The 14,468-nt window shown below is 33.5% G+C and overlaps 1 protein-coding gene across 1 annotated transcript in view; it reads right to left on the bottom strand.

Annotated features, from left to right (window-relative positions):
- The window catches only part of LOC129741901 (histidine decarboxylase-like), a 41,756-nt gene extending 28,602 nt beyond the window's left edge, over window positions 1-13,154 (bottom strand). The window contains exon 1 of the mRNA XM_055733715.1: window positions 13,055-13,154. Coding sequence (XP_055589690.1) covers window positions 13,055-13,154 — 100 coding nt within the window. The remainder of the gene's footprint in view (window positions 1-13,054) is intronic.
- Window positions 13,155-14,468: the final 1,314 nt, after the last annotated feature.

The raw sequence follows: 14,468 nt of genomic DNA, 5'->3' as shown, positions 1-14,468 counted from the left end.
AAAATTTACAAAATTTACAAAATTTACAAAATTTACAAAATTTACAAAATTTACAAAATTTACAAAATTTACAAAATTTACAAAATTTACAAAATTTACAAAATTTACAAAATTTACAAAATTTACAAAATTTACAAAATTTACAAAATTTACAAAATTTACAAAATTTACAAAATTTACAAAATTTACAAAATTTACAAAATTTACAAAATTTACAAAATTTACAAAATTTGCAAAATTTACAAAATTTACAAAATTGACAAAATTTACAAAATTGACAAAATTGACAAAATTGACAAAATTGACAAAATTGACAAAATTGACAAAATTGACAAAATTGACAAAATTGACAAAATTGACAAAATTGACAAAATTGACAGAATTGACAGAATTGACAAAATTGACAAAATTGACAAAATTGACAAAATTGACAAAATTGACAAAATTGACAAAATTGACAAAATTGACAAAATTGACAAAATTGACAAAATTGACAAAATTGACAAAATTGACAAAATTGACAAAATTGACAAAATTGACAAAATTGACAAAATTGACAAATTTGACAAAATAATAAAATTGACAAAATAATAGAATTGACAAATTTGCCAAAAATTATAAAAGTGACATAATTGACAAAATGACAAAATTGAAAATATTGATATTTTAATGTTGTCAAAATGCTTAATATCTACCTATAGTTAATTCGATAAATTATTGTAATCAACGTTGAAGCATCGTATTTCAGTCTAGCAATTGTAAATTTACATAATTTTTTTTCCAATTATTCGCTTTCTTTACTTAATAGGTTGAATTATTTTAAACACATGGTTAGGCATCTTTTTTAAAAATTATTCTCTTCATTTTTAGACCTCTTCTATTTTATAGATATAAGATCATAATGTCATAGAAACGGGATCATACAAGATATACCAGAATTCAATCATTCAAAATTTTTCAATTACTTTACAATTATGTTATTATTCATGTGAAAATTATAATTATTTCAAAATACCTTCATCCTATAAAAAATTTTGAATCCTAATTTCTTAAATTCATTTAGAATTTACTACGTTCGAAATACTTTAATCATTACTCAGAATTTATAAATCTATCATTTATTTATTATTTTGTGTCATGTGTATCCAATTATAATTTTTAGACTGAAAGAAAGGCTACAATCCACTGTTAAGTGTATTAAATCGGGTATTATTTTGATAGAAAAGGTTATATTTATTTAAAAGTTTCCTGATAAAATAGAAATCAACGCGTGATTTTTGCGGGAAAATTTAAATAGCCTTTAATTAAATGCCATGACTATATGTATGTATCGATTTTTTTTAAATTTTTGTTAACAAGACTTGTAATGTGTGAAATAATTGGTAATGTGGCCAAAAATCGTATATGGACATTTATAGTTCAGATTTGTTTAAGAGGGGGGGGGGGGGGGGGGGGTAGGGTCAAACGGCTATAGAAAACAGGATTTGCGGTGGACACTGTATCTCAGCACAGAATCATCTGAAGTCAAAAAATCAGAGCAAAATATTTTTAATAGATGTTTTTCTAGACCCCAACGTTTTTATTTAACTTAAATTTTTTTTATAAAATTTTTGTGGCTATTTGAAGTAAAAAATACGATTTTTCACGAAAAAATCCGCCATTTTTCACCTGTAAAATCTCCCCAAAGTAAAAAAAAAACAAAAAAGAAAAACGTTGGGGTCTGGTATTTTATATGTAAAAAATATGTTCCAAATTTGAAAAGAATCAGATAAGTAGTTTTCAAATGACGATGTCCACGGACTTTAAAAATGTGCTTTCGAAAAAAACGCGTTTGAAGTTTCTGCTCTTGCTTTCTTGCAGTATAAGATAGGAGGAGATAAAGGCCTATAATTTCTACAGTTTTGCTTCAATTGACTTGAAAATTTGACACAACATTCTTGAAATGTTTTACAATAAGAAAATAAAAGAATAAAAAAATCGATTTTTTGAAAGTGTTAGACCCTACCCCCCCTTAAGAAATCGTTAAGTTTTAGCTTTGTATTGCAAAATGAAACTCAAGTTGCAGTTAGCATTTCGAAGAGGTTCCATCTGAATGATGTTGGGAATTAATTTTAAATTATGTATAAATAAAATAAAATTGAAATAATAAACAAAAATGTCATAACATGAATTTATTTTTAAAGGTGTAGCAGAACACACCGGGCAGATATTGTCAAAAAAATGTGCAAAATAAAATTCCATGTATTCTGATGGACTTTGACACTCGACCGGTGATGTTCATTTATGCCTTTATACCAAGAACGCAATTTTTAAAAATTTCGACAGAGCTCGTTGACATTGAAAATAGAAAATTTTCCGAGCGAAATATCGTCATGGGCACTTCCTTGTTATTTTTTTACATTGTACCTGCTGTGATTAGACAAATGGTTTATTATCTTGTGAACGAAATTTCGAAACGCATTTCGAAAATTTTAACAGATTAACCCAGAAAGTCGCAGAACTCGCAGGATCCGCATATGAATTTAACCTTTTTTTGAGGCTCCAGGGATTGAGAAATTCAAAAATGACCCCAAATTGACCCAGTTTCACGGTGAACGTGCCATCGAGAATCGTCGGAGGCATTTGCAACTGATTGAAGGAATGTTTTGAGGTCATGGAACGGAATTTCGAGCTTATCTTGCATTTTTGAAAATAACAGGAAGTTTATTAGTACCCTGAAGAAACACAAAGTCAAATCACACAATATGTTGAAATTTTTCCAATCCTCTTGAAAACAGGATACGAAATGTATCAAGTAAGGCGAAACCAGAACAAGTGATTCTAATTCCGATTGTATGTTTATGAACATTCTACTTTCTTTATCAAATACATATATAACACAATGCCGCAAGGCATTGCGCAGAACAGAGGTCTGTTCAATAGATCTCAAGAAAATACAAGAAAATAAAGAACACATTTTAAAAACTTTGTTAACAGCCAGCTGAAAAAATCAAGTTTTGGTACATGCTAAAGTTCCACCGAAGGTCCCGTTCACGGTCATAAAACTGAAAGTGAAATTTTAAGGCCCACTCGATCCACATCTGGAAGCAGAAAATTAAAATTGCCAACTGCATCGAATCGTATCCGTAGTCAGCCGTCGTAAGTATGACTCATCATCATGCAGTTTCAGTCACAGGATGATCACGCGCGTGTAACCTTCGGCTTCGTAATCATCATCGACATTCGAATGGGGCAAATTCTGTCTCAGAGTCTCAGTCAGCCGGCGGACAACTTTCCAACTCTCGAAAGAACCCCCCCGAGAGGACGAACCGGATTTGGGTTATTTTCTGGGCCCGTGTTGTTTTTTTTTTTTTTTGGTTGGGGATCAGCCAAATTGGTTCCGGTACATTCATCGATCCGGCTCCAACTCTGGATTCCTCCGGTTTGTTGTTGTATTTACGCGCGGTACTTTCGCTTGTCGCTCGAAAGAGGAATTTGTTTGTAAAATGGAACAATTTCGATTGCACACGCCATCCATGCCGCCATATCCTCTGGCTGTGGCAGCAGCAGTTTAGAGTGTTTTATTTTAAACTTACCTACCTTCTTTTTTTTTTTTGAATAGCGAGCAGCCGAGCTGAACGACAATGGACAACCGATTCCAAATGCTTCCGGCAGCCGGAATTGGAGTGCGGGTGCGCGGTTTCTGCCATTTTTCCCTTCTGTAAAAAATGTAAACCAACTTCTCGAAAACAACAAATCGGATATGATCGTCAGGCACTTATGCTTTCAGGGTGGGTGGTTTGGTTGAAGCAGAAAGCAAAAGTGCTTCACTTCCTTACGCCTTTTACCGAATTTGAATCAGTTAAATATGCCGAATGAATGAATTCAATTCCTGATTATTGAGACCAAAAATTCAAATGACCAAAAATATACTTGGAACAGGTTTTTTGTTAAAAAAAAATAGAAACTTTCCCATTATTTAAACATTTTAATTAAAACAAAGTCAAAAAATTTGTTTCATTTATTGACAAATCTGCAATAATTACTATAAAAGTTTACTGTTACGTAACTAAATTTATCGGCCTCATCGGTGAAAAGTGATGTCCATTTTAGTAAGAACGTCTTAGGATAATGAAATTTTATAAACGGATAGAAAGTTAGAAAAAATTAAAGATGATGAAATTGAACAGGTAGAAATTGTAAGAAGCATTATCATTACATACAGAATTTTAGTTCGGCACGGTCCAACTACATACTATGATGAGGTACATACAGATAGAGTTGCTAGATGCACACATTAGTTAACATGTAAAACGTGGTTCGCCCCACAAATGGAAACTTGCAATGCGAAACTTCATAAAAAAAGGTGACAGTTCTCGATCAAGAAGTCAAAACAGGACACGCTCAGACTAGATTGCACATATTTAAATTGGAATTTTGTTTTCACAAATTTTTGATAGGTCACGTGTGTTGCTATTGAGTTGAATAAAAAAATATATAAAAATCTTCAAATAACCGGAAAAGTTATGAATATCACAGCAATATGAGTTTTGAGTGAAAGGTTTGAACAAGTAGGAAAGAAGATGGCTTGACGCCATGTTTAATCCAAGGTGGCGGCTTCCGCTTTGCTTTTCAAAGCTGTAAATTACTGAAAATCTCATGAAACATCCACAATATGGGTTTCATCCAGTGCTGTAAATGATAGCAAATCGTTTGAGACCCCCGAAATATGCATATTAAATAATAGGACTAAATGAGTAGACGTCGAAATTTGCCATCTGACGCCATTCTGAAATCCACTATGGCTGCATAAACTCTAATTATAAACGCTGAAATTGACTGAAATTCGCATGAAACCTCCACAACATGGGTATTAAGTAAAAAGGCTATACGAGTAGAAGAGTGGAGTATTACGAGGGTATATGAGTATTGGGTGAAAACGCGAATAAGCGGGTTTCCAAAATCTGACGCCATCTTGAAGTCCAAGATGGCGGCTTCCGCTTATGTTCAAAATGCTGTAAATCTCTGAAAATAAAAAAAAACCCACAATATTCTTAAAGGTTAAAAGGGCTATACAAGAAAAAGTCAAATTTTGTTATCTAATACCATATCGAAATCCAAGATGGCGGCTTCGGCTTTTCTTTTCAAACCTGTAAATTATTGATAACCGCTTGAAAACCCCATATGGGTATTGGGTGAAAGCTTCAAATCCAAGATGGTGGCTTCCACTGAACTTGAAAATGCTGTGATTCACTTAAAATAGCATGAATATATGGTGCAAGGACCTAACGACTCTAAATTCGAATAATAAATAACACTAAATGCAACAAAATTTGAAAAAAAAACCGAAGTTGTGCTTGACTTTACTAGTTAAAATAAGATACACCAAGATAAAACTTTTTGACAATAAAGTTGAAGCACCTTCAATATAAAGCAAACTTAAACAACATGAAACATGACAAAAGTACAACAACAAGCGCAAATAAGCAATTGTATAGACCTAACAATAAAAACCATATAAAACAAGATGATTTTAACAGAAAAAAATATGATAAACTTAACAAAATAAAATCATCCAATATTGAACAAAATTAAGCAACATATAAATAAAACAAACAAGATAAAAAGGTGAACCAAGGTAAAAAAAATTATAAAACAAAAATTAACAAGATGAGAAAAGGCGAATCATACTGAAAGATAACAAATTACAAATCAAGATGAAACAACGCAAAATAAATCAAACTTTGAAATAAAAAAACAAACTAGAACATATTAAATTAACAGACAATAAAATTGAACTAAATGAAAGTTTTATTGAAAAAATTAGCAATTGGAAGTTAACGGAAGCATTCATTTTGAATTGATCTGATTTCGTTGTGGTCATTTTCATCTTCTTTAACTCGTTTTTTATTAGCTTTTTAAAAAAAATCCATAAAATTTGAGTTTTTCACATTGTCATGTTAATTTTTTTTTTATTTGGCTTCTGATCTTTTTACGTATTTTAACTATAAATTGAACTTTTTTCGTCTTTTTTTATATTGTTTTATTTAATTTTAGTTTTGTTCTATTCAGTATTGTCTTGTTTACTCTTGTTTCATGTTTTATTTAAAATCGTGTACATTTTGTTGTTTTTTTTTATCCTGTTCCATTTTGATTTGTTTTGGAAAATCCTGTTTAGTTTTGTTTCAAGTTGTTTTTTGTACTTTTTTTCTCATTATCTTAGTTTGTTAGTTTGTTTTATCCGAATATGTTTTGACCAGCTTTTAGTATAATAAAGCTTGTTGATTTCTGGTAAGTCTCTATAAATTAAATTTCATTAACATTTGCCTTGTTGAACCTCCATCACCTTTTTTGCCTTAGTTATCTAAATTTTATCTGAATTTAGCTCACTTCCATCTGTACCGTTGAGCCGTCAACACGTACGCCGGAGCATCGTATCGTTGCTGTGTACCTGCAGGAACATTTTTACATTATTTATTTTTCCCTTACCTGTTTTTCAATCAGCACTTTTCAGTGCTAAAATTATTTTCATTTTCTTTTATTCATATTTTCTCTTTTCTTTCCAGCATGGGGAAGTCATCGGCCGGCTCAAGGGCCGGTAGAAAACGGATTGCTGAACCTAATTCAGGTCCATCGCCCAAAAAAGTTGAAATTTCCAATTCATTCGATGTCCTTCATAATATCGGTGATGAGGAAATATTCATATTTAATTCTGATAAGAGTACTAAGAAACCTTCTTCTTCTTATACTCTTAAAAACGAAAAGATTCCACCAATAACGGTCACGATTCCCGACTTCAATGCCTTTCGAAAAGAAATCGTCACTTCCGTCAAGGATGTGAAGATTTCTTTTCAGATCGGTCGAAGGGGAACTGCTCGTATATTGGCGGAATCTTTTAATGATTTTTAAAAGGTTTTAAATTAGTTGAATAATAAAAACACCAATTTTTTACGTACGACACTAGAAGTGATCGTCCATTTGAAGTTGTACTTCGTGGTCTCACTGGCGATCAGACACCGGATGAGATCACAGCTGAATTAAATTCTTTGTTAGGTTTTTCTCCAATTCAAGTAATTCAAATTAGGAAAAGAACCAACACGAATAATACCAGGAGTGTTGGTTTTGCTCCTGAACTTTATTTGATCCATTTTAAAAAGGATCAGGTTAATAATTTGCAAATTCTTGAAAAGGCTCGTCTTATGTTTCATTGTCGAGTCAAATTCGAACCTTTTCGTAAATCTTCTACCAATTTTCTTCAAAATATTACGCAATGTCGTCGTTGTCAAGCTTTTTGTCATGGCACTAAAAATTGTAGAATGAATGCCAGATGCATGCTTTGCGGCTCATTCGATCATGAAAAATCTAAATGCCTTTTTGGTGGTGATAAGCCAAAAACAGAATTTTTTAAGTGTGCAAATTGCGCAGGTAATCATTCCTCGAATTCGCTAGACTGTCCCATCAGGGCAAAAATTATTGCTTCTAGGAAAAATCCCAAAGTTTCCAGAAAAGTTTCTTCTCCTCCTTCCTCTTTTTCGTCTTCACACGTCAGACCGGCAAACAACCTGCCTGTTCGCGGTCAGCCTCGGCCTACATTGGAATCACGGCTGGGTAATACCCGAAGTGATTTTAATGTTACCTGGGCTGATTCTGCGTCACAGACTCGTTGTTTATCGTTCTCAGAGGTGGTTGAAAATGGGTTGCCTTCTTCAGGTTTAACTAATAAAAATGGGAAAAAACCAAGTCTCAACGTTCATGCGAAGGCTTGGGAAAATCCCCGAAATTCAAATACTTTTTCTTCTCCTTCCTTTTCTGATCCTAACAATTTTGTTGATTTGGGTGAGATTACTGAGGAAAAATTAAAATTTTTGCATCAAAATTTAATGGATGCAACTTATGTTGAAAGCAAATTCAATGTTTGAAGCTTTCCAAACTTCTTTTAATTATGCTAACAAAATTATTATGACTTTGCGATTCCCTCATGGATCCAAATAGATGTTTAAATATTATGAATTGGAACGCTAGATCTTTGCTGGCTAACCAAGATGAATTCTTTTTATTTTTGAAAACTCAAAACATACATATTGCTGCCATCACTGAAACTTTTTTAAAGCCAGACAATAACTTGAAAAGCAATGCTTTCTTTAAAATTTTACGAAATGATCGACTTGATCGACAAGGTGGGGGTGTAGCTATTGTCATCAATAGTCGTCTCAAATTTAGACTTCTTCCTTCTTTCAATACAAAAGTCTTAGAAACAATTGGAATTGAATTAGAAACTTCTTTGGGGAAAATTATAATTGTTGCCGCATACTTGCCTTTTCAATGCAGCGGTGAACAGAAAAATTTTTTGAAGGGAGATTTACAAAAACTCACCAGAAATAAATCTAAATTTTTTATTATTGGTGACTTTAATGCAAAACACCGATCTTGGAATAATATTTCATCAAATTCAAATGGGAATATTTTATTTAATGACTGCTCTGCAGGTTATTATACTGTTGAATATCCTAATGGGCATACTTGTTTTTCTTCAATTAGAAATCCCTCCACAATTGATTTGGTTCTAACGGATTTAGGCGAGCATTGTAGTCAATTAGTTACTCATGCGGACCTCGATTCAGACCACCTTCCAGTAACATTTTCTTTATCCCAAAGTCCCATTGAAAACCCTTTAAAATCAGCTTTTAACTTTCAAAAGGCTAACTGGGAGCGATATATGAATTTTATTGAACGTAATTTAGATGTAAACGTTCCACTTAATTCAATAGAAGATATTGATTTGGCTGTAGAAAATTTGACAATTTCAATAGTCAATGCTAAAGCCGCTTCAATACCTAAAGTTAAACATAAATTTAATCAACCTTTAATTGATGATGATCTTCAGTTTTTGATACGACTGAAAAACATTCGTCGACGCCAATATCAACGTACTAGGGATCCTTATTTGAAATTAATTTATTGCGACCTTCAAAAAGAGATCAAACGTCGTTTAAATTTCATTCGTAATGAAAACTTTGCCAAAGCAGTAGAGGACATAAAACCCTACTCAAAGCCTTTTTGGAAATTAACTAAAATTCTGAAAAAGCCCCAGAAGCCAATTCCTACTTTGAAAGACGGGGATAAACTTCTTTTAACGAATGCAGAAAAAGCTCAAAAATTAGCCCAACAATTTGAGTCTGCTCATGATTTTAATTTAAACGTTGTAAGTCCAATTGATGCTCAAATTTCCCTTGAATTTGATGATATTCTTTCTAAACAAAATGTATTTGAAAGTTCTCATGAGACAAATATTGATGAACTTAAATTGATTTGCAAAAAATTTAAAAATATGAAAGCCCCAGGGGAAGATGGGATTTTCTATATTCTTATTAAAAAGTTGCCTGAAAGCGCTTTAAATTTTTTATTTAAAATCTTCAATAAATGTTTTCACTTGGCTTATTTTCCAAATAAATGGAAAAATGCCAAAGTAACTCCAATTTTGAAACCTGGAAAAAGTGCTTCAGAGCCTTCAAGTTATCGACCAATTAGTTTGCTTCCTTCTTTAAGTAAACTATTTGAGAGAGTTATTTTGAATAGAATGATGATTCACATTAATCAGAACTCTGTTTTCCCTGATGAACAATTTGGTTTTCGTCATGGACATTCTACTACACATCAACTTTTGAGTGTAACTAATATGATTAACGCTAGCAAATCTGAGGGCTATTCAACTGGTGTTGCTCTTCTTGATATTGAAAAAGCTTTTGACAGTGTTTGGCACAAAGGTTTAGTAGCTAAATTAGCTCGATTTGATTTTCCTGTATATCTCACCAAAATTATTCAAAATTATTTGACTAGCCGAACTTTGCAAGTAAGCTATCAAAATTCATGCTCTGAAAGGATACCCATTAGAGATGATGTCCCTCAGGGTAGTATACTTGGGCCAATCTTATACAATATTTTTACTTCTGATCTTCCTGATGTACCAGAAGGAAAAGGTAGAAGATTATTTGCTGATGATACTTTGCTTTCAGCCAAAGGTCGAAATTTACGGGTGGTACGCAGTAGATTGCAACAAAATTTAAATTCCTTTTTGAATTACTTGAAAATGTGGAAAATTTCTCCTAACGCTTCCAAAACTAAACTTATTTTATTTCCCCATAAGCCAAGAGCTCAATTTTTAAAACCTAATGAAAATCATTCCATAACTTTTAATGGGGTTTTCATTAGAATGGTCTGATCACGTGAAGTACCTGGGACTTACACTTGATCGGAATCTTACTTTTGAAAATCACATTGAAGATATTCAATCTAAGTGTAATAAATATACTAAATCTCTTTATTCTCTCATCAACAGGAAATCCAGGTTGTGTCTGCGAAATAAGATGTTAATCTACAAACAGGTATTCCGACCAGCGATAATGTATGCAGTTCCGATTTGGTCTAGCTGCTGCGCGACGAGGAAGAAGGCCATCCAGAGGATTCAGAACAAGGTTCTGAAAATGATTTTGCGGCTTCCACCTTGGCACAGCACCGAAGATCTTCATCGGATTTCGGGCATTGAATCGATCGAAGAGATGGCCAACAAAATCATCTCCAACTTCAGAGGCAAATCGATGCAGTCTTCCATCGCAGAGATTCGTTCTCTCTATAATTAGTTTTAATATAGGATAGTCTTAGTTTTTAGTAGTAAGTTTAAAATATTTTTTGACATTACAGGATGTTCTCCTACATAAAAATACTTGATTGCACTCAGCAAAATTAATGCAAATAAATAAATTATAGTGATTAATAAACTATAGGGCTCTGGACAGTTCATCATTGAACTGAACACCTAATTTAATGTAATAATGTAATATAAATGTAATGATGAATTGGTACAAATAAAGACATATTGAAAAAAAAAATCTGAATTTAGCTCATTTAATTTTTGTTCCTTCTTTTTCCGTTTTTTTTATATTCTGGGAATGATTTATCTTGTTTTTTTTTTAGTTAATTTGATGGATCTTGTTCAATCCAATTTAATTCGAACGTATCTTAGTCTTACTTTTCTAGTTTTGTTTTTACTGTTTTTTTTTTCGTTTTCCTAGTTGATTTTCTCAATGCTTTATCCTCGTTCTCCCCAGTTTTGTTATTATTTTTTTTTTTTTTGGAATAATATAAATAATCCATTTTATTCGAGTGAAATAATGAAATCTCCCATTTTGTATTATAAATTTTTTATCGACGCTCCCTGAAATCATAAAAAACTTTAGTCCTGGATCAATATCTTTTTTTAAATACACCAATAAAAACATTTTAATATCAGTAAAAATTTTCCGAACTTTTTATACAGTTATACTCGCTTGCTTCCTCGCAATTCTTCTTTCAAAATAAAAATCTGAAAAACATCCCTTACTGAAGCTACTTTAAGTCACATAGGTTTCCTCAAAAACTTATGCTTTAGAGTTCATGAAATCTGAAGTTAAAAGCTAAACGATGGAACATCGAAACATATTTTCACATTTTTTCCAGGATTGGCCGAACAAAAATTTAAAAAATTGTCTTAAGAACGTGGATTTCATTTCACCTCTTGTAAAAACTGTTTCAGAAATGGAAAAAATTGTTTTAAAAAAACGGCTACAAAATTCATGTTATTACAAACATGTTCCAATCATTAGATTTTTGATACGGAGAGAATTGCATCTACTACAATTTTCCAAAGTTGGTTATTCCGTGGTATTTTTTTCAAACTTTTTTGCAATCTTTCCTGATTAAGCACTCAGCTTTAAAGTGAATTTTCACTGTTAAGACCAATTAAAAGTATGTTTATTCAAATGAAAGCAAATTTAATTGACATTCTTATGAAAAAAAAATAAAATTTCGCTATAATGTGTCGCCAAAAAACGCAAATTTGAGACTTAATATCATTCCAGAATTTGAGTTTTCGAGACTGCGTTTTTAAACTTTTGTTCGCCAAAAATGTGAAAAAAATGTAAAAATAGTTTTTGATGCTTCTTACTTTAGCTTAAGCAATTTAAAAGAAAAACTATATGTGACTTACGGTAGTTTCAGTAAGGGATGTTATTTCGGATTTTTTATTTTAGGAGTTGAATTGTGAAGAAGTAAGTGAATATAACTGTATAAAAAGTTTTATTGATTAAGAATGTATCTGTTGTTTTAAGCGAGGAGTGTCAAATTGACACTCCAGGGACTATAACGGGTAATAAAATTAAGCAACAGATGAGGGTTAATTTACCCGCATAGCTACACTGCCGGCCAAAAGTTTGAAATCACCCCCTCAAAAAACATGAACATAGGCCTCATCTCAGCCATCTTAGGACAAATTGGAATTCTTTTGATGTCATTCAAGAAATCATGAGAAATTTATAAGCAATTTATAAGCTTGCAAATAAGCCAATCAAATCTGCAATAACTTGTAAGACAACTAAGACTAACTAAAACAAATTTGCATATTTTTTTAACGGTTGGACTGTTTGGAAAAAATCATTACAATATGATGAAACTTTGGCTTTAGTTCTTAACAAGTAAGTCTTCAAAAATATTTCAAATAATTATCCATGAAGCAAGGATTGGGGTTCAAATCAGATTTATTCTCTACTTCCGTAAACTCGATTTAAATTTAAAAAAAAATATGTTTGAAATCTTAAGCTTTATCTTTAGCTTTATCTTTTTTGTTTAAGAAGAATCTGCAATATAAATAATGTTAAACAAAAAACCAGTAAATTATTTTTTTAGTTGAATTAAAGAAATTGATATCTAGTTTTCTCTAAAACCAAAATTTTATTCTAAATTTGTGATTTCTTCTAGTTTGTGTTCCAAAATAACTCTGATTCAATATTAAATATTAGTTTTGAATTTAGAATAACAATTATGAAACTGCGATCGTCTGTAATTTGAATGTTTAATAAAATTCTAACATTGACATTTTAATCATGGTTATAAAACTTAACTCGAGCTGAATATGAATTCTTGATTCCAAATCTGAGTACTTTCTTCTGAACCTGAGTTCAAATTCTGAATTCCGAATTTGGAAACGACTTTTAGAATCTAAGTTCCAGATAATAATTTTTGCTAATTATTTGTTGATACTTACATTTATTCCGGAGAAACTCCCGGACCCGTTTCCTCGCGACCACGCTACATTCGAACCAAAACCGATTGTTTTGGTTTCGTCCTCTTTCGTCAATTCGCATATTGAGAACAATAGCGGTTGACAGTTAATGATGGTCAATGATGATGACAACAATATAAATGTTGTCATCATGCACGCTAAACTCAGCCAACACAGCAAGTGGTTATGAGTTACCCTGCAGTGTTTGCAGTTTATTCTGGGTGGTTAGCCCAGAATACGATAGTATTGAGGGAATAATTCTGAGTTGAGAATCACCTAGGTTAAGCGACAAGATTGTTATCGCTATAGGTCTAAGTTAGCTTATAAGGACTTGACGAACAGAAATGAATAAATGGTATCTCATTTCCAAACCAATTCCCTGTTGCTAAATGATTGAATTCAACAGGTTATGGGCCCAGACACGTCTGGTGAGGAAAATAAGAGATAGCGATAGAGGGGTACTCTAGAAAAATTCTTCGAAAACTTGCGGTTAGCGAGTCCAGGAGCATTCCAGCCAGCCAGAAGTCAGCCAGAGGTCCCAAGAGGTCAGCCAAGGTCCGAAGAGATCAGCCGAGGTCATCCAGGAATCAGTCGAGGTCCGAGGTGGTCAGCCAAGATGTCCCAAGCCCAGGTCCCGAAGAAGGAAGCGAGGTCCACCAGGAATCCGGAGGAACCAGCAGCCAAGGAACGAGCCCGGGAATGGTCGGTTTCCGAGAGGGTTACTCTCGACTCCGCCAGTTGCCCAGCCCGGGGAGGGCTGTCTTCCGAGAGGGGTACTCTCGATGCCGTCACCAGTCACGCTGCAGGTAGCATGCGTGACTTTCTTTTCGACGGCCGGGAGGAGACCTTCGCAGCATGGAAGTGGAGGATTGAGCGCCGATTAGTCGCTAAAAACCTCATCCACACCATGGTGCGAACCCCTGAGGAAGACGACTGCGCCATCCCAATGAAGGAGCCCGCAGAGGAGGAACGGCGCCTGGTAGCCCTCCGGAAGCGCAAAAACGAGGACTCCGAGGCACTGGAAGATATCGTGATGGCCGTCAACAACATCGTTTTTAACCGCATAATCGGGGTACGATATGCGAAGGAGGCCATGGACATCTTGGTGAAGACGTACCAGCGCGTTGGCACCTATTCTTGGATAGCGATGCGCGATAGGCTCCATGACCTCAAACACCGGAGGAACATCAGATCGTTGAGTCAATTGTTTGAGGAATACGATCTGATTGTTCGGGAGCTTGAGCGCATGGGAGCAAACATCCCGGCGGATGAAAAGGTCCACGCGCTGATCTCGGCGGTTCCCAACGATTACAACCATGTCAAATGGGCTTTTACCGTTCTACCGATTGCGGACTTTTGCGCAAAACCGATAATGGAGCTGAAAAGGATGTTCCTG

Source organism: Uranotaenia lowii, chromosome 2, assembly GCF_029784155.1.
Source record: "Uranotaenia lowii strain MFRU-FL chromosome 2, ASM2978415v1, whole genome shotgun sequence".
NCBI classification, from domain to species: domain Eukaryota; kingdom Metazoa; phylum Arthropoda; class Insecta; order Diptera; family Culicidae; genus Uranotaenia; species Uranotaenia lowii.
The sequence above is the reverse complement of the archived record's forward strand: the minus strand, read 5'-3'. Positions and strand labels throughout refer to the sequence as shown.